Here is a 20,999-nt window from a genome sequence, read left to right as displayed (position 1 = left end):
TATATGTCCGGGAAGTGAGGCTGATGGAGTGTCCTCCCTTTCATGGAGACCACTATGCCGCCTGCTCTACACGACGTGGCAGAGAGCTGTACGGCTGTTCAATTTGTTTATCTCCTTTTACGTTTTTAAGTACGTTTTAAGATGCATTACATGTTGTAGCCTATTCTGTACTGCTGTTTAACGCATCTAAAAAAGAGGGAAACATAGCCTGGAGTAGCCTAAAGGTGTGGTTAGTTGCCAGTAAAGAACATGCAGTTCTGGTTATCGTGTAGCTGCTCTTTGCATGGCAGTGCTTTGATACTCAGCTTTTGTTAGACGCACTGAAATGCCCAAAGGTGTCAGTGTTCCAGCTTTCTTCTACTGTAGTGTGTCTCTAACAAAACCATGGGGCAGAGGCAGTAAGCGCGGCTAACCTCAAACAACACATGGCCAGTGGTTTCAACATCATGCTACATGAGTGAAAAGGCATAGAGGTAGTTGGCTAGAGCAATGTAGATTGTCAGTGTTTGTGTTGGTGCCTGGTGTGTATCCATTTGCTTTTTTACGTGATGAAATTAATAAATGGCTCAACTCAGTTTTCATGACATTACACAGAGAATAGCCAATAGTGTACGTACTGGAGGCTAATAGTATCGTACTGGAGGTGTGACTTTGACTGTGCATGTGGAGATCCACCTGTTAAACTAAACCAATTTTCCCCTACCCAGGACTGATGGTGATACTATTGTGTTCTATACACATCCCTTATTTGAATAGAATTTAATGTCGTTTTAGACAAGGAGTTCCAAAACCCTTTCATGCCAGGGACCCCTAACAATGTGAAATGGCTGGGAAATATTGAAATTAATAATATCACGTGTTGCATGGTGATGCATTGTGAGCTTGTAGATTTTTGTTATTTTCCTAAATGTTTTTTTTAAACATTTTGACAAGGACATGCCCAAATTAATGAATTGAATGCAATTTAAATAAAATGAGATTTTTTAAATATACACAATATATCTTTCCTTTCCAACCAGAGCTACTTTAACCGTATCTCCAGATATACTTTGCTGCATACTGGTGCTGACTGACAATCCCCGTGTGTGTGTTTGCCTATAGGCCCAGACTGATTGACATGAGCAAAGTGTACCGTCAGACCAACCTGGAGAACCTGGAGCATGCCTTCAACGTGGCTGAGAAAGACCTGGGAGTGACACGTCTGCTAGACCCCGAGGGTAAGGCTGTTTGCAGGGTTAAAATTTGACTAATTCTAACCGATTTTGACAGATGTGGAGTAGACAACACACTTTCCCCAAAAAGGGATACCAGGGTTAACGTACATTATCTTAATCCCAAAAGATTCAGTCTGACCAGAAGCAGGGATAAAAACATATCCTCACTGCAAAGAATGGATTCCCCTCATCATCCCCCTTCAGCAAATCAAACCCTGGCTGTTTGAATCCACACAGTATAGTCCTCAGGAAGGGAGTTAGCAGAAAACTGAGGAGTTTACTGTGCATGTGTTCTAACTTCTAATTAGATTTTGAAGAACATGAAATGCTAAATCCATAATTACTAAAGTGAATAACATGTGTGGAACATTAATTTGCACTCATAAGGGTTGACGTGTACACCTTTAGAGCTAAATTAACACTCAGGATTCAGATTGTTTGGTGTGGTGTGACCACTTAGAAGCTATTGCTGTTTGTTTGTGTGAGGGTAGCCGAGGCAATAATAACAACGATCAGTCCTGTATCCATTATACACATTTAACAACTCTGCATAGTTTGTGATTGTTGATGTGTTGTTAACACCGAAACTGACCTTTACTTACTTTCTGTGCTTCTCTCAGATGTTGACGTGGCACACCCGGACGAGAAGTCCATCATCACGTACGTGTCGTCTTTGTACGACGCCTTCCCTCGAATGCCTGACGCGCGCGGCGGTGCCGCCGCCTCCTCCAATGTGAGTGACAGCTGCCACTCACAGCTAACAGCATAATGCATATGTCCCTATTAGTTTCACGAGTTTTCAAAATGTATACAAATCTTTTGGTAATAGCAGATCTTACGAATCGCAAAGTGGTGTGAGCTTATAGATTGGATATTTGCAAACAGCCAAAGTACTGTATAAGCTACTGTAGGTCTTAAGTGGTTAATGCATGGATAATAATAATATTATTATCCAGTGGAGTATTTCCAATTTAGATACTAGATACTCTATAGAGATATATTATATCTCTATAGAGTATCTAGTATCTAGTATCTAAATTGGAAATACTCCACTAGAGTAAAATAACCTCAAAAATTCTACTTAAGTACAGTACTTTCCACCACTGCTTATACATGGTGGAGCCCTAGTGGACACCAGTCAACTAATATAGTTTGAGTGGTTAAGCCTAAATTATACTCCATAGTACTAGTGTTGTTAGCCAAAAACGAACTGATCTGCAAGCTAGCAACCAGTTATCTTACACGATGGTGAGAAATTGGACTCGACCACCACTTCATGCAGAGTCATGATCGAAATTCAAATCAAATGTAAGCACAAGGCTTGGGACTGAGCCCGACAATGAGCTTTTGGACCTCATGACCCGAAGCTCACACAGCAATGGAAGTCCTGTGATCCCAAGTATGACAGGAAATGATCAGCCCTTCATGTTTTTCCTCTACTCTCTGCGGGACAAGGATAGACCCAGATGTGTGTCATCGTCACTCACCTCTTCACACTTTACGGAAGGTTATTCTCTCAGCCATTACACTGTAATGGTTGTAAATGATAGTAGTGACTACTGCATTTACAGTTGTAAAGCAGCATTTTCAGTTATATAGCAGAATCTTTCTGTACTGATTCAGTGCAGCATTGGAAATTCATACACACGCACGCCAACAATGCACACACACACATGCACTGAGAGAGAGATAGAAAACAAAAGTGACACTTTCTGTCTCTCTCAATTCAGTTGAATTCAATTCAATTAAAATGCGTTTATTGGCATTGGAAACATACATTTATATTGCCAAAGCAAGTGTGAATTCTCTCTCTCTCTCTCTCTCTCTCTCTCTCTCTCTCTCTCTCTCTCTCTCTCTCTCTCACACACACACACACACACACACATCTCATCTTCGCCCCTGCCATTGCCCCCCATTCATTCGTCCTGCCTGTTTCTGGTCCTCTTATACAAGACCAGGGTTGTTGGTGTTCAATTGAGTTAGCGTGGTGTGTGTGAGTTAGCGTGTGACAGTGTCGTCTCTGCTGTGTTTACTGCAGGCTCTGGAGATCCGCTGGCAGGAGTATTACGAGTTGGTGACCATCCTGCTCCAGTGGATTCGCCACCATGTCATGATCTTTGAGGAAAGGAAGTTCCCCAACAGCTTTGAGGAGATCGAGGTAGGAAACCACACTTGTGGACACACTAGAATTACTGCTAGAGGTTGGAGTGTCTAAGCATGTGTGTGTGTGTGTGTGTGTGTGTGTGTGTGTGTGTGTGTGTGTGTGTGTGTGTGTGTGTGTGTGTGTGTGTGTGTGTGTGTGTGTGTGTGTGTGTAGCTGCTTACAATCAGAAAATCTAATTTTCCGTTAATGGACAGTAAGTTACTTCATTAGGTGTTTATTACATTCTTCCACATACAAAAGATGTTATGCACAGTTCCTTTTTCTACTAAAAAGGTAAGTTGGAAGACAAAACGTAGTAACAGTTCCAGTTAACAGTGGAAATACAATTTACAAGCTGATCCGCTATGCACATGGTGGAGCATTGCAAAGACTATGAAAGTATAACGGTAAACCCGGATTCCTATACTTCATTGTACAGTGGTGTCCCATGCTGAATTGTACATTGTGCATTGTGTGGATGTGATGCGTTGTGAGCTTTTAGATTGGGAAACAATTTCTTTGTGGTGAAGTTACACAATGATTTAGAAATATCTTCTTTTTTTTTTTTTATCATTTTATCATTTATCTTTCTATTCAAATAATGAGGAATGCAGCATCATCAAAAGCAGAATGTTTATTATTTTAACACTCTTCCAGACAACAAAGTTTACAGCTTAGAGGTCAAACAAATTAAATCTCTTTGATAATAGTACAGGTAGAAGAGTTCAGACGGAAAACTATTTAGGTCCATAGTAATTATCCATAATTTATAAATTATAAGGGTCAGGACAGATGGGGCTTTTGGGGGAGGGGTGAGAATAAATTATGGACTTAAGTGGTTCTTCGTTTCAACTCAGCGAAACTTAACTGTAACTTAGTTACTCAGCATCATGCAATCATCTCAATTAGGAGTTGTTTCAGGAGCCCTCAGAGTTGTTAACAGGAGCCCTCGTACAAGGTTTATTTGACTATGCATGCACCTCTTGGTACAACAGCACCTCAAAGGCCCTTAAAACAAGGCTCCAGACTTCCCAAAACAAACTGGTCAGGCTCCTACTTGGCCTCACCCCCCGAACCCACCTCACCCCTGCTCACTTTGACAGGCTGGAATGGCTTAGGGTCGATGACAGAGTACAGCATCTTGCAATGGGTCTGGTCCACAAGATTCGATACACCACCAAGATACCCATGTACCTGTCTAGATATTTCCTTAATGTTAACGAAGTCCACACCCACAACACCAGAGGGAGTGCAACAAACCATGTGCAACCCAGATTCGGCACAAACAAGGGACTAAATTATTTTCGCTCCTATGCCACCAAAATGTGGAACGCCCTACCAACAGTCATTAAGACATGTGAATCCCTTGACTCCTTCAAAACCGCTCTCAAAGGGCACCTACGGACGGCTGCAATTCGAAACTGGCCCCCGTAAAATCTGAATCCCCCCCACCACCCACCCCTTTTCCCCCTCACTGTATAGTTTATTTTCCCTTTTTTACCTCCTTTATGATGAATTCCTGTTCTGTTCGTTGGCTATATAGAAGTGTCTATTTGTACGTCTCTAAATGTTTTGATGATTTGAACATGGTGGACCCTCTTGTAAACAAGTGTAATGCTTTATTGGGTGTGAGTGAGTGGACGCTTTATTGGGTCGTCCACTCACAGTTAACAGTCTTTGTATTGAGCAAACTGTTAATAAACATATCAATCAATCAATCAATCAATCAATCAATCAATCAATCAATCAATCAGTAGTAGTACCTATAAGTTCATGTAAGGGATGGGGGTGTTTTCACAAAGTCAGCGCTGTAGTAACAGTGTAGTAGTATAACAAGTTGTACTCATGGATAATTCATAATTCATTCTAGACAAACTTTCACAGTGGATCTTAGCCTTTTATTTAGACTTGGGACAAAAATATACTGTATACTGTATCGTGTGTGTGTGTGTGCGTGTGCGTGTGCGTGTGAGTGTGCGTGTGCGTGTGCGTGTGTGTAATTGTGTATACTGTATGCAGAAGGTATACCGTAATAACATCACGAAAGTTAGAAAATAGTCATCCAGAATAAAACAGTGAATACATTATTGGATCGATTTTTTTAATGTAATCTTTCCCACTAGATCCTGTGGCGTCAATTCTTGAAGTTCAAAGAGTCAGAACTGCCAACTAAGGAGGCTGACAAGCACCGGTCTAAACTTATCTTCCAGTCCTTTGAGGCAAGTCTTCTCTTCTCTTCTCTTCTCTTCTCTTCTCTTCTCTTCTCTTCTCTTCTCTTCTCTTCTCTTCTCTTCTCTTCTCTTCTCTTCTCTTCTCTTCTCTTCTCTTCTCTTCTCTTCTATTCTCCTCTCCTCTCCTCTCCTCTCCTCTCCTCTCCTCTCCTCTCCTCTCCTCTCCTCTCCTCTCCTCTCCTCTTGTCCACTAGTTAATGATGACTTATGACATATTCACCCACAGAGTGCAGTGCAGGCTGGCCAGGTGAAGGTTCCCCCAAGCTACCACCCCTTTGATGTGGAGAAGGAATGGGGTCTACTGCATGTGGCCATTCTTGAAAGAGAAAAGCTGCTCAGAACAGAATTTGAGAGGTGAGTAAAGTAAAATTGCAGTAATGATATAACTACTACTTGAGTGCTTCTAATACAATTAAATTAAGAAACAATGTCAGAGAAACAAATTATGCTTAATTACATCTGTTGGTGTTGCTATATGAAGTAAACAGACTGCTGTCGCCAAGTAAATCAAACAAACAAAAACAAAAAAGCACAGCTTAAATCCTCAGTATTTTGTATTAGTGGCATATGGCTTATTTAATCATTTTGTCTCTTGGTTGAGAGATGGACAAACATTGTGTTTGATGAAAGGCTGCCTTTGTTCACAAAGGAGAGCGATTTATATCCTCATGAAGTGTATTGTCCTGATTGCATCAGGCAGTACTGTAGAAATACTGTAGAAATAATACAAATGTATGTCTCATACTGTAAATGGAGAAGATAAGCCATAGCAAATGTTGTGTTTATTCGGTAGTGCTGGTGGTGTGTTATGCATGGCAATGTGCTGGTCCTTGTCACAAGATTGCCAGGTCATCTGGCTCTCTTGAGTGGCTCGTTCATGGTGAAGCGACATGGAATGGCTGAACAAGCAGAACAAGCATTGCCGTTGCAGAACTGAGATTTGTCTCATTCAATGCTAAGGCCAGAGAGAATTACCAGGACACAGTGGGACTGTGAGAAGTACAGGGTCTCTCTTACCCGGAATAAACCGTACAGAAGAGGGTTGTACTGTAAGAGAGGAATAATTCTGAGTGAGATGTATTAGGTTAGTAAAATTATAGACTAGGCATATGGCTTTCATGGCAGATGGGCTAGTTTACTTACTTTGTCATGGGTCGTTGTACGTTTTCTAGTATGACCTTCTTTGAGAGCTTTGATTTTTATAATCGTTATATACTGGATGTTTACACTCGTGACTTTGTGAGGTGTATAAGGTGGTGCACATGGCTGGTTGATGAAGTCATATTGGCATTTACATATATTTTGAAATTCAGATGAAATTATGAATATATTAAAACAAATAAAACTGGTGTCATAATCTACTGTATAATGCAGTATAACATAATTGTATGTAATTTATGATTATTTGGGAATTTTCACAAATAAGCAAATGAAATAATGGGAGCAGATTCTTTAGTATGAGGATATTCCTTTTATCCTATCTGTATCTGATTCATGTATCTGGGCATTTTTTCCTAGTTTAAAGAGGTCAAAAAGTGATAGCATAACAGCTAATAGGAAAGGGCAGAGAGGATGGATGCAACACATCTCTCCAGCTGGAATCCAAGTTACTACATTGCGACAGTGTGGCTGAAGCTGGTCTACTGTTGGTGGTGCAATCTCTTCTTAGACATTTTTTAATCTCAACTCAAGAGTCAAGACTCACCTCTTCACTCTTGCTTTTAGTTGAGTTTTAATATCTGCGTTCCTACTCTGTCCTGACTGATTTGCTGCATGTTATGTTTTATTTTCTTATATGTTTTTACGCTTTTATTTTGTTTGTTTTACTTTGCCATTGTTTTATCATTTTAACTATTTTCTTGTGTGTTATTGCTATTTTTATGTTCTGCCCTGTGAAGCACTTTGAGCTGCATTTATGTATGAAAGGTGCTATATAAATAAAGTTTATTATTATTATTATTTTAATTGTATTTCTTTGCTCCCTCAGACTCGAGAGGCTCCAGAGGATTGTGGGTAAAGTTCAGATGGAGTCTGGGGTGTGTGAAGAACAGCTCAACCAATTGGAGACCCTGCTGCAGACGGTCAGTCACTAGTTAACAGATGATCAAGTGAATACAAACATTTTTTGTGAACAATGCCGTTTCTGTGCAGATTTTTTCTGAATACTTATTATATTCTTTATTTAGTAATTTATTATTTAGTAATTCATATAATAATACCTTCTTGTGTTGACCTTTTATACCCATATGCCATTACTATATCACTATGATACCGCACTACTGTAAGTACTCTTACAATGGGTATAATGGGAGGGTGAGAGAGGGTATGCGCGTGACATCATCATCATACCCGGAAGTTATGAGGGAACGCCTACTGAGTGGCAAAAAACTACTTTCTGACCTTGACAGCCCATACATCCAAACAGAAAAGTCTGATTTGATTGCATTAAATGACTTTAAACAACATTAAATTAACTTTGTCTCTCACTTTGTCACTCACTTTGCCACTCGATCTGCCATTCACTTTATGCATGCGCATACCATCTATAGTGGTTATTGCATAACCCGAGGGTCATGCTTTCCCAGATCGCATCGGACTAGTTTCATATTATAATGCCTAAACATATATTCGCACTCCGATCATGTTTGCTCTGTTCGGAACCTCAGCTTCATGGATGATCCCAGGCCACAGATTATTTCAGGGAACCTAGATAAAAATGAGATCTCTCATCTGGGTCTGTAGTAATTGCTGTCAAAACCAGGGAATGAATGCCGTGTTTAACTTGGGTCAAAACATGCTAAAGTCTAGACTACGGACAGGGCCATTGTCCTCAGCTATGTGGCAGGATGTTTTTTAAATGACACATAGCAGTCATGTGATCCAGTGTCCCACCATGAGCAGACTTACAGCCCTCGTTTGAACCAGCTGGCCTGGAAATTATTAATTCCACAGTAACTCAATAAGAAGATGGTCTTAAGGTTTAAGGTTTGACATGTGTGGGTGTCGCATGGAATGCAAAAACATTCGGTGCCACAACATACCAATTTAAACCTACATGTCGATTCACAACCTAGAAAACCCCTCGGGTAGAGAGGGATATTTTCCTATATGTCAGTCACCATCCCTTTTTTCCCTTTGTGAATGGTTTATGTTAGACATGGTAAAAGACCGCGTGTGTGTTCTCATCCCTTCAGGACATTCGTTTGCTGAATGCTGGGAAACCTGCTCAGCACACCGCAGAGGTGGAGAGGGAACTGGACAAGGCAGACGGCATGATCCGACTCCTGTTCAACGATGTACAGCTGCTCAAAGACGGGCGCCACCCGCAGGCCGAGCAGATGTACCGCAGGTGAGAGTCACTCCTGCCACGTGAAATAATTATCCTGGGAGAAACAGCTATATTAGCCATTCCTTCACATATTAAAGAGGGAATGCTGTGATCCCCCCCCCCCCCCCCCCAAACATGATCATCAGGTACTATGATTATACAAGGAGAAAGATTTGTTTTTCAAAAAAGTGTACAGAAAATGTTCAAATGTTTTTGTGACCACACACACTAGTTCATTAAGTATGCCTGGTTTTCAGGTGGGGGTGATCCATCTGAACTGAAGCTACACCCACAGCTGTTAATAAAGGGGACCTTTTGACTCAAAGGCTTTCAGCTTTCAGGAAGAAACCAAAATTACACAGGGAACACATTTCAATATTCTAACCACACCCTGGGGGCCTATTAGAGTAATGTTAACTCCATAGTCACATACAAAACTGAAAAAGTACAAAAATCACGGCACTCCGTCTTTAAATACACTGTAAGCATATTGAATAATAATCCGAAGATCAAACATAAACTGACACTGAAATAAACAATAACCGTCTGTAATTCCAACAGGGTATATCGCATCCATGAGCGCCTGGTGAACCTGCGCAGCGATTACAACCTGCGTCTGAAGTCCGCCGTGACCATCGCCCAGGCCCCCATGACACAAAGCACGCAGAAGACCGTCTCCAAGGCACGGCCTGAGTTGGACGACGTGACCTTACGCTATGCCCAGGACCTGCTGGCCTGGGTGGAGGAGAATCAGCGTCGCGTTGATGAAGCGGAGTGGGGCTCTGACCTGCCCACCGTGGAATCGCAGCTGGGCAGCCACAGAGGCCTACATCAGACCGTGGAAGACTTCCGCAACAAGATTGAACGGGCCAGAGCTGACGAGGTAGTACCAAAGCAGTAAATCCATTTTAGGGTTAGTTATAGGAATTACTATCCATCAACCTGTAACTGTGATTTATGTGTATATAGAGGCAGACCACACATCCCTGGGTTAAACTGTAAGTTTTATTTCTAAAGTTTCTCTGTGATTTTCTTCAGACCCAACTGTCTCCTGTCAGCAAAGGGACATACAGAGAGTATCTGGGTAAACTGGACCTTCAGTATGCCAAGCTACTGGTAAATACTCTACTATACAACTTTGAAACTATTGAAATGAACTTTTTAACTACTACTTATAGATGACACCTCTAACACCTTTACATGAACTTCCCAGAACTCTTCCAAGTCCCGCTTGAGGAACCTGGACTCCCTCCATCTCTTCGTCAGCGCTGCCACCAAGGAGCTGATGTGGCTGAATGACAAAGAGGAGGAAGAGGTCAACTTTGACTGGAGTGACAGGAACACCAATGTGATCGCCAAGAAGGACAACTACTCGGTAGTGTGCTTTTCAACTTGAACTTTAATGTCATTGTCTGTGAATGTTCATTTCAAACTTCTAAAAGCAACACATATTTCTATGCTTAGTCAGTTAGTTTCACAACCATTGTTGACGCGCGGCGGAGGATGCCCTTTAGCGTACAATGTTTATGACGACCTAACTGATTCCCACAGTTTTAGCACAGGTTGCCACAGGCTTTCGCTTGGCTAATATTCTTTATGGCAATATTGCCTTGTTATCAATCAGATCCACAGTCTGCCATCAGTCATATGACAGCACAGTTGACTGGACTACCCTGAAATATTATGCAAAACATGGGTTCGTTAAAAAGCCTGACCAAGCATAGACAAGAATAAGAACAGGATAAATGAATGATGGAACACATTAACATTAATGTGGTCTCTGCTCCCTGGGTTGTTATTCATTATAATGTCTCTGTTCTTCAGGGTCTCATGCGTGAGCTGGAGTTGAGGGAAAAGAAGATTAATGACATCCAGGCCATGGGAGACAAACTCATCAGAGATGGTCATCCAGGCAAGGCGACGGTTGAGGTGAATAATACCAAAGAAAGAATGTGCATATTTCCTCAAAACTGTTCCTGGACATACAGAGGTATAGATCAGAGACTCCCAATGCTTCTGCAACAAAAGCCAAACAGTAGTTATATTGTATTGATTGTTCAACATAGTTTCTTGGTTCATTTCATATTATTTTATATAACATTGTTACAGTAGATTGTATTCCTCTGACACAGATTAGAAAGCCAATGTTGCACTAGTAAAACATAACGATTATGATTGTCCCTTTTGATGCAGACATTTTCATTTACTGAATACTAGACTGCCACCTGGTGGCATTCATGTGCAGTGTAAATACTCCTTATCTAACCAAAGTAATCTGTTCCTTGACCCTGCCAGGCCTTCACAGCTGGTCTGCAGACTCAGTGGAGCTGGATCCTCCAGCTGTGCTGTTGCATCGAAGCTCATCTCAAAGAAAACACTGCCTACTACCAGGTATGGATCAACTTTTTGAATTTATTATTTCAAAAAGAGCAGAACTACAAGCTCATAAAGCATTGCAGATCAGCTATTATAATGATTCGTTTTTTGATTGATTGATTGAAATATGTATTAACAGTTACAACAGTACATTTCAAGCACAAACTCAATACAAAGACTGTTAACTGTGAGTGGACGACCCAATTAAGCATTACACTTGTTTACAAGAGGGTCCACCATGTTCAATTCATCAAAACATTTAGAGTCGTACAAATAGACACTTCTATATAGTCAAAGAACAGAACGTTATACAATTAAGTATAGGGAATAAGTGGTTAAAATGATACCAACAGAAAAATAACATACATTTCAATAGCGATCCCATTCAACACTAGCCTGATTATCAGACTGTAGCTTTCTTGAAGCTTCAGTCTGACATTGTCTCCTGTCTGAGCGATTTCAAGGGGGAGGGGATTAGAATTTCCCTCAACCAGTAGCCATTGGTGTTGTTTTTCCCTCCTTCCTCTGTGTGTTGCGCTGCGTGATGACGCTGAAAACGGGACTCGGCGCTGATTGGTTGTTCGTTAGACCAACCCCCACCACCGATTCTCATTGGATAATACATTTTTGTACCGAAGAAATTATAGGTTCACAGTGCAACACCAGACCAAGAGATGCAGTCCACTCAGAGAGTGGGCGGGGTCTTTGGGCTGGATCCAGGCTAATTCAACACTCCATGCGACACTCACACACGTCAAACCTTGAAGTTTGAACCTTAATTCTCTGTCATTTTGTGCCATTTCTTTCCCTTACAGTTCTTCGCTGACGTGAAAGAGGCTCAGGAGAAGCTGAAGAAGATGCAGGACAGCATGAAGAAGAAGTACTCGTGCGATCGCTCCACCACGGCCACACGCCTCGAAGATCTGCTGCAGGATGCGGCGGTGCGTCATATTGCACACATAACTGACTTCACAGACCGTGGGACAAATATTCACACAAATGCTTTTTACCAAGCGGGGAGATTTGAAGATGTCCTCCTTGTTTTAGAGCCCAAGGTTAATTGATTCCGATTACATTTATCTTGTTTCACAACAGGATGAGAAGGAGCAACTGAATGAATTCAAGACTCATATGACCAGCTTGAACAAGAGGGCTAGGTCCGTCATCCAGTTGAAGCCACGCAACCCCACCACCTCTATCAAAGGCAAACTGCCCGTTCAGGCCGTCTGCGACTTCAAACAGATGGAGGTGAGAGTGCCTGCTGTTCACATGCTGTACCATTCTAAATCTATAACTATATCTCTAGACACCACACACATGGGAAGGTGACCACACATTCTCTGGCCGGTTATTCTCTCTAGCGATATACAAAATGACAATATAGCACCTTTCTATAATTAAACAATAAACACAACATACTCCAAAACATGAGGATCCATGCAAACACACAAATAGGAAAAGAAAGTGTAATAAAATACATTTTGTTTTCTGGCTCCTGTTTCAGATCATTGTCCATAAAGGAGATGAATGTGCTCTGCTCAACAACTCGCAGCCGTTCAAATGGAAAGTGCTGAACCAGTCAGGCCATGAGGCGGTGGTCCCCTCTGTCTGTTTCCTCGTCCCTCCAGTCAACAAGGAGGCAGTGGACAGCGTTGCCAGGTGAGGTCTTGCTCCAGCACAAGCCTGTGTTCATTTGACTATTATGCTTCATGTATGCTTCATTGTGCTCAGAGCCGGATTTACCTTGCTGAGGGCCCCCGGGCTGGAGCAAATTTGAGGGCCCCCCGCGTCCCGCGATTTGGCCGAGCGGCACAGCCGCGAGGCCGAAAAAAATTTGGGCTATTTTGTTTTCATTTTGGGGTACCCAGGCCCCTAAAAAGAGAGGCAGGCAGGCAGAAGCTCTCAATGGTTTAACCATAATACAACTAAATACAATAACAATACACACATTTCACTTGAATTGGATTTCACTTTACAATTTTATAATTCAAAAAAAAAAAAAAAAAAAAAAATATTTTTTTTTTTTTTTTTTTTTGGGGGCCCCCTAGTCGGGGGCCCCCGGGCTTCAGCCCACCCTAGCCCAACGGTAAGTCCGGCTCTGATTGTGCTGTGTCGGGATGAGTTGTTTGCTTTAAAATGTGTTATTTCTGGACGAGCGACACAGTTGTGCAATGTAGTATGAAGTAAGATGTGTCGTGCACCGACAACAGGTAGATTGGCTGTTTTCGGTGAGCGACATCATCGTACATTACCGCGTTTAATAATTGCCGAAGTGCATTCTCTTAGTCTTTCTGACATAGAAGTGCATTCTCTTACAGTCTTTCTGACATAGAAGTGCATTCTCTTACAGTCTTTCTGACATAGAAGTGCATTATCTTAGTCTTTCTGAAATAGAAGTGCATTCTCTTAGTCTTTCTGACATAGAAGTGCATTCTCTTAGTCTTTCTGACATAGAAGTGCATTCTCTTACAGTCTTTCTGACATAGAAGTGCATTCTCTTACAGTCTTTCTGACATAGAAGTGCATTCTCTTACAGTCTTTCTGACATAGAAGTGCATTCTCTTAGTCTTTCTGACATAGAAGTGCATTCTCTTAGTCTTTCTGACATAGAAGTGCATTCTCTTAGTCTTTCTGACATAGAAGTGCATTCTCTTACAGTCTTTCTGACATAGAAGTGCATTCTCTTACAGTCTTTCTGACATAGAAGTGCATTCTCTTAGTCTTTCTGACATAGAAGTGCATTCTCTTACAGTCTTTCTGACATAGAAGTGCATTCTCTTACAGTCTTTCTGACATAGAAGTGCATTCTCTTACAGTCTTTCTGACATAGAAGTGCATTCTCTTACAGTCTTTCTGACATAGAAGTGCATTCTCTTACAGTCTTGCTGACATAGAAGTGCATTCTCTTAGTCTTTCTGACATAGAAGTGCATTCTCTTACAGTCTTTCTGACATAGAAGTGCATTCTCTTACAGTCTTGCTGACATAGAAGTGCATTCTCTTACAGTCTTTCTGACATAGAAGTGCATTCTCTTACAGTCTTGCTGACATAGTCTCTCTCTGCCCTCTACACCCTTTAGCCTGGATTCCTCACATCAGCAGATGATGATTCTGTGGCAGAGACTCCATGTGGACATGAAGAGTATACTGTCCTGGCAGTACCTCATGAGGGACATCCAGCAAATACGAACCTGGAACATCACAATAGTGAGTTTTATATAACAATATGTTACGGTATACAGTATACACACAATAAGATCCACAGTGTCCCTGAAGATCCTTACACACCGGGGGGGGGGGGGGGTCATTCACAGAATGCTGATGCAACTCGGCGATAAAACAATGTAATGTTTATTCAGAACAATGTTGACCTTCCGAAAATTCTGCACCGCGATTGAAAGGAATCCACCTGTATGAATGAGGCATTGACTATATTTTCTATGCGAAATATTCGCCTGCGAGTAATTCACATTTTCATATAATTTATTCGTTATGCCCCCCAATGTGTAGATCCACTGAGAAGATTGACCGATAAGCATGTGGTAGATTGTATTTTTATTTTTATTGACCACCCACCCAGAGCCGACAATGTTGTTCTAAATTCACTAATGAGTAATTCTGGATATTGGAGATACACTGTAAGACTATTATGAGAGACTATTTAAGACCGCTTTTATGCCTGGACTAAGAAGGTTGATTACATCAAAGACAATCTAAATTCAATCACAGGGAGAAATTCATTGCCCTGTTCTGTGTCCCGTTATAGCGTGTGTAATCACCAAACAGAAAATAGGAGTTTGCTTGAATGTGTTCTTTGTGCTTATTTGATGCTGTCTTGGGAAAATAAAATAGGAATAGCAATGTTCTTAATACCATTATACTAGCACATTCTTTTGATTATTTGTGGAACTGCAAAGAATGAATTGCACTCCCGCATTAAAGCCTCCTTTATTTATGCTTTGGCCCCAAATATATACGTATATATTTTTAGTCGAAATTACGTCATTAAGCTTAACATCTCCTCTTCTGTTGTACAGTTTAAGACGATGAAGACAGAGGAGTACAGGCTGATGATGAAGAACTTGGAACTCCATTACCAGGACTTCATGCGTGACAGCAAGGACTCGCAGTTCTTCGGCACCGACGACCAAACGCAGATTGAGGGAGACTACACCAAGACAACCCAGCACTTTGACATCCTGCTTCACTCCATGGAGAAAGGTAGCCTACCTCAGAGTTACTCCAAACAGTTAGTTTTAATTAATCACATGAACCCTAGCATCCCTATTCTGGGCTCGTCATTTAGGCCAGGGGTTCTCAACCCGTGGGTCGCGACCCCTCGGGGGGTCGCCAATTTTTTTTTTTTTAAATTGTATTTTCACGATTTTTCAAAAATAGCAGACCTACAAGTTCATAGCGCGCCACTCGGTGGCGCGCTATGAGCTTGTAGATCTGCTATTTTTCAATAGCTAAATTATAACAATGCTTAAAACATCAAAAGGGGTTCCCGCCCAAAATGGTTTAAGGTTATTGTAGCAGTCAATTTATATTGGGGGTCGGGAGGGGGCGGGGCGGGGGTCCCGAGACATTGCCAAAGCATTTCCGGGGGTCCCCGGCCAAAAACGTTGAGAACCCCTGATTTAGGCAAACATTCGGAGGACATTTGTGTGAAAATAACAGATCTGTCTCTGATTGTAAAGCTATTAGATCAAAAGTGGTTACCGTTGAACGTGTTCAAACTGAACTGGCTGCATTTTGTCATTACGTATACTGTAGCAAACATTTGGAATGACTTCTGTATGTTGTAGTTAGTGACTGCAGATGTTTAGCAACAGCAGATAACTGTGAATTCACCTTTCAGGAGCAATGGTTACTAAACGCAAAGGTGAGTGATATTAAGCCGAGTGAAGGGGCTCCACGCTATAGCTCACACGGACAATGTATGCGTTTGAGGCTGAGCCATGGATGGGGTGTTCAGTTACAATAGTGCTTTTCACCACTCCTGTCTAGAGCAACTGACAGTTCATGTTCCATGTTGTTCGTTGCTATAGCTCATAGAGTTCTGGGTGGGGCTGCATGTTTATTTTTAATTTGCTGAGGATTGTTATCAGGCTTTAAGCTGTGTGATTTTTGCTGTGCGCAAAATAGTCATACCACTAAATAGTTGCCAAGGTTGGCAATAATAATATTAAGGCTTTAAGCTGAGTGATTTTTGTCATGTGCAAAATAGTCATGCCACTAAATAGTTGCAAAGGAAGACAATAATACAAATAATAGTAATCATAATAATAATATTTGCATATTTCGTGAGCGAGCGTGCGTGCGTGTGTGCCTGATACAATGCACATGCATGTTAGATGCTGTTCCAACGTGCACTCACCAAGCTACCAAGTAAGTATCCACAAACTGCAGTGGCTTGAGAATGCTGAACACTGTTCACAATATATTGTGAAAGGACATTCATATGATTTGGCAACCTATCTGCAATGTTATCTCATAAACATGCCATGTTATGCTCCATCACAAACATAGAGGTTCTGTCAAATATTTACTATTGAATCATCTACATTTATTATACTTTATAATACTATTTTAGCATTTTTATTACCTTGACACATATGTTAATCCTAGTGAGTTCCATCTACAGTATGTCCCCAGCTTCAATCAGAGGGAAGTATAAATGAAGCCTAATTCCTTGTTGTGTTACTCCACAGGTGAACAAGATGAGTTCGTCTGCAAGTCCTACATCAGTCAGATCAAGGACCTGCGTCTGCGCATCGAGAACTGTGAGGGCCAAACTGTGGCACGCATACGGAAACCTGTGAAAGAGGAACCTCTGAAACAATTTGCTCAAAAGACCACAGAGCAGAAGGTACTATATTAAAATAACTAATTACACACAGTAGTAGATAAACCAGGGGATTTCTAAGACAACAGACAACACAAATACGATTCTGGTACGACGACAAGCACCACATAGGAAGACAAAGCTCTTCACAGAGCAGCGTGGAAACATAAGACGGCTTAATTGGTGGACATTTGACACTAATTTTCTCACAATTTTTCTTTTCTTCCTGGTTAGAATAAGTAGTTTGAGAATGTATGAAAAAAAGAAAAAAAAGCCAAGGCTCTAGGACAGAGAGGAGCAGTGACTTAGTGGAAAATGTTCTAGGCGGAGCCGAGTTACTGTAGATAGAAAGAGAGAGGGAGGAGGGATAGAATTCGCCCCACTGTGTGCCAGGCTGAGAACGCTCCGGAGAGGCAAGTTGACATGGAACGGGAGAACATCGCTGTACCTCAGACTGTTCAGTTTAGGGTTTGAATTTGTATGCAACTCAATGGAGGAGGCAGAAGATGGCCCGCTGACTACATTACTATTGCAGTTTATATGGTCCGTGCTGGCCCTGGGTTTTTTGGCACTTATTCAACACCTGTGGCCCGTGCAACTGGCACAGAACCCCACACAGGTTGACTCGGATGTGATTATACTTTTTCTTCCCTCTTTTTCACAAGTTTTATGTATTTTTTTCCTTTTGCCGGTCGAGATGTTTTCTCTGTGACTGTGGCTTTGTTTTCATTAACCCCCTCCTTTCTCCTTTCATTCCACAGAAAGTGCAAACAGAGCTGCAGGGCATCAAGCAAGACCTTAACCAGGTGGCTTTGAAGACACAGGAGGTGTTGACCTCCTCTCCACAGTCCGCGTCGGCCCCCGTCCTGCGCTCAGAGCTTGATCTCACTGTGCAGAAGATGGACCACGCCTACATGCTGTCCTCCGTTTATCTGGAGAAGTGAGTCATGATTTCCCATGAACCTCACTTTTACCATGCCAATTGCATTTATTTGACCTTATTAAATTGGTGGCCATTTTAGTACTTCATTGTATTACTTCATTACTCGGAGTGGGGTTTTCCACCCCGTCCCCAAGTATGTAAGTAAGAACAAAATGGCCGCTGTGTGAAGTGAACATGATATATTTAACGGGAGAAATTCCACAGTGTTTTCATTTTCCAAACTTTCTTATGCTGCTTTGCCTCAGGCTGAAAACTGTAGAAGTGGTGGTTCGGAACACGCAGGGTGCCGAGGGAGTTCTCAAGAAGTACGAGGGTAGCCTGCGTGAGGTGCACACCGTTCCCAATGACGTAAAGGAGGTTGAGACTTACCGCACCCAGCTGAAGGTCAGTATCATTAGGCATTGCCTCTGTGTTGTATAAACCTTTTAACAGAACAAACAGGCCTCTGTCCGAGAGTCTTACACTTTGGGCAGGAGAGAGCTTTTTTCCGTTCGGCAGTGTGGAAGTTTGACAGTTTGACAAGTTTTAGAGTGCACAGTCGTTTGTTGTGAGTTTTACTGAGTCAAATTAGGGTTGAGGCTCTTGATTAGCATTATACTCCTGTTCTACTGTATGTATCAGATGCATTGATTGTCAGTTAAAACTGATTAATTTATTATAGCCAATAGCAACACTGGTTTATATACTACATTATATTGAAGATGTGGAAAATCCATTGGTATCAGGACATTCACCTTTAACATTTACCTTAAACCCTTAGACATTGCGAACTGAAGCCGAAGGCCAACAGCCGGTATTCAATGCCCTGGAGGGAGAACTGAAGAAGGCCTCTGACGTCAATGAAAAGATGTCCCGCGTGCACAGTGAGCGCGATGTTGACCTAGAGCATTACCGCCAGCACCTGTCCGGGTTCCAAGACCGCTGGAAGCTCGTGTTCACCCAGATCGACCTACGCCTGAGGGAGCTTGACCAGCTGGGCCGCCAGTTGGGCTACTACCGGCAGAGCTACGACTGGCTGATCAGCTGGATCGCAGATGCCAAGCAGAGGCAAGAGAAGATCCAGGCTGTGGCCATCACTGACACCAAACTCCTGAAGGAGCAACTGGCCCAGGAGAAGGTACATCGTTTTCCCAGTAATAAAAGTTTTTGTTTTTGTTTGGGTGACTTGGGTCATTTGTTAAAATAGTGAGATGATCCCATAAACCACATAATAAAACGAACCATGGATTGTTGTTGTTCCAAACAGAAACTTCTGGAGGAGATAGAGAAGAACAAAGAAAAAGTTGATGAGTGTCAAGAATATGCCAAGGCTTACATTGACACGATCAAGGTACAGTAAGCTAAGCATCAACCAAGATGACATATTAATATTGTGAATATTGTACAGCGTCATATTAAGGAAATATAACTTTGATTTTAACCCTTTCTTTGTTTTATCAGGATTATGAACTCCAGTTGATGGCCTACAAAGCTCAAATGGAACCACTAGCCACCCCACTTAAGAAGACCAAAATGGATTCTGCATCTGATAACATCATTCAGGAGGTTGGTTTCTGACAAACTACTGTGGAATGACTGATTACCTAGGAAAAAAAACGATGATTAGGGACATAGAAAATGTGTATTATATATCTGCTGTTGGGAAGAAACCACCTAACTCCAAAATGTAACCTTTTCAACAAATGAAAAATACGCTTTTTTCAGGAAGTTAAGAAAATCTTATATTAAAAAGAAAAGAAAAAAGGCAATACTGGCTCATCAAAGTTGGTGTTGTGACTTTATATATTGTCAATGTCTTCCATGAGACGGGGAGAGGTGGTGGAGTTAGTTGCTTTAGCAGACAGTTTGAGGGTCTAATGGAATGAAGAGGTTTTGTCCAAAGCACTTTTTACTACTTTCCATTGGTTCAATATTTTCGAAACAACACAAAACCTAAAAAATGGAGTTAGGTGGTTTCCCCCCGACAGCAACGATATTAGGACTAGGAGGTGACCTACTCCGGCAGCATAAAACAATGACCTTTATGTATTGTCTTTTTCCTCTGTCTTATCAGTATGTGACTCTGAGGACGCGCTACAGCGAGCTGATGACGCTGACCAGTCAGTACATTAAGTTCATCACAGACTCACAGCGCCGCCTGGAGGGCGAGGAGGTGCGTGACATCTCACTGGGGTTCAGAACCAGTCCGAGGTCTAACTTTAACACAAACAACCGATTAATCAACCAAATAACCAACCAACCAACCAACCAACCGATCGACCGTCCAATCAACCAATCAACCAACCAACCAATCAACCGACCTTCCAACCGCACACATGCATACACACACACACACACATGCACGCACATATCATGTTCACTCTTCAACATGGACATGCACTCCCGCACACACAATTAATGTACTGGTGACGATTTGTTCCTTTGCATTTACATACAAGCATGAAACATTGGCATACTGTAGCTAAGCTGTAGTATTTCCCATAGCCATGTCAATATTTTAATAAGATAGCAGTGTTTTAGGTATCTTAATTCAAACAATAACCCGTTGTGGTGGTCGCATGTTTGGAGTGCAGTTTGAAGTGAATGCATTAGTGAAATGTACTGAGAATAATGCGACCAAGGTTGAAGAGCATCCCCACTATAAGTTTAAAAGCATTTAAATTGGCCTATCCATCTTCATTCATTTGATGTGAAGTCCATTGTAGATTTGCCATAGGGGGGCTTTCTTTCACTGTGTTGTTTTTTTCCTTTGCTTTTCTCATTGATCACTTTGTCTTCTTTGTATTTCAAACTTCTCACTATGCCTCGAGTCAGGCTTTTTTCCATGGTCTTCAAATGTCCCTTTTTCAAATTAACTCGAGTTCAAAGTCTTGATTTCTTTTCTAACCCTAATGTTTTATTTTCCTTTGCTTCTCTT

General features: G+C 41.7%; 1 protein-coding gene across 8 annotated transcripts in view; it reads left to right on the top strand.

The window, feature by feature from the left end:
• The window catches only part of LOC306925634 (plectin-like), a 158,096-nt gene that overhangs the window by 118,185 nt on the left and 18,912 nt on the right, over window positions 1–20,999 (top strand). For 6 of the 8 annotated variants that reach the window (XM_079504585.1, XM_079504584.1, XM_079504581.1 and 3 more), the window contains 25 exons: window positions 1,102–1,217; window positions 1,835–1,947; window positions 3,253–3,372; window positions 5,481–5,576; window positions 5,815–5,942; window positions 7,576–7,669; window positions 8,783–8,937; window positions 9,478–9,799; window positions 9,955–10,032; window positions 10,130–10,291; window positions 10,741–10,845; window positions 11,212–11,307; window positions 12,108–12,233; window positions 12,388–12,540; window positions 12,797–12,951; window positions 14,372–14,498; window positions 15,329–15,512; window positions 16,153–16,176; window positions 17,006–17,163; window positions 17,901–18,079; window positions 18,328–18,466; window positions 18,843–19,199; window positions 19,329–19,412; window positions 19,523–19,627; window positions 20,136–20,234. In XM_079504585.1, coding sequence (XP_079360711.1) covers window positions 1,102–1,217; window positions 1,835–1,947; window positions 3,253–3,372; window positions 5,481–5,576; window positions 5,815–5,942; window positions 7,576–7,669; window positions 8,783–8,937; window positions 9,478–9,799; window positions 9,955–10,032; window positions 10,130–10,291; window positions 10,741–10,845; window positions 11,212–11,307; window positions 12,108–12,233; window positions 12,388–12,540; window positions 12,797–12,951; window positions 14,372–14,498; window positions 15,329–15,512; window positions 16,153–16,176; window positions 17,006–17,163; window positions 17,901–18,079; window positions 18,328–18,466; window positions 18,843–19,199; window positions 19,329–19,412; window positions 19,523–19,627; window positions 20,136–20,234 — 3,475 coding nt within the window. The remainder of the gene's footprint in view (window positions 1–1,101; window positions 1,218–1,834; window positions 1,948–3,252; window positions 3,373–5,480; window positions 5,577–5,814; window positions 5,943–7,575; window positions 7,670–8,782; window positions 8,938–9,477; window positions 9,800–9,954; window positions 10,033–10,129; window positions 10,292–10,740; window positions 10,846–11,211; window positions 11,308–12,107; window positions 12,234–12,387; window positions 12,541–12,796; window positions 12,952–14,371; window positions 14,499–15,328; window positions 15,513–16,152; window positions 16,177–17,005; window positions 17,164–17,900; window positions 18,080–18,327; window positions 18,467–18,842; window positions 19,200–19,328; window positions 19,413–19,522; window positions 19,628–20,135; window positions 20,235–20,999) is intronic. The other 2 variants (XM_079504583.1, XM_079504582.1) reach the window with 1 other exon arrangement.

This window comes from Electrona antarctica (assembly GCF_951216825.1).
Source record: "Electrona antarctica genome assembly, chromosome: 6".
NCBI lineage: Eukaryota > Metazoa > Chordata > Actinopteri > Myctophiformes > Myctophidae > Electrona > Electrona antarctica.
This window is presented reverse-complemented; position numbering and strand designations above follow the sequence as displayed.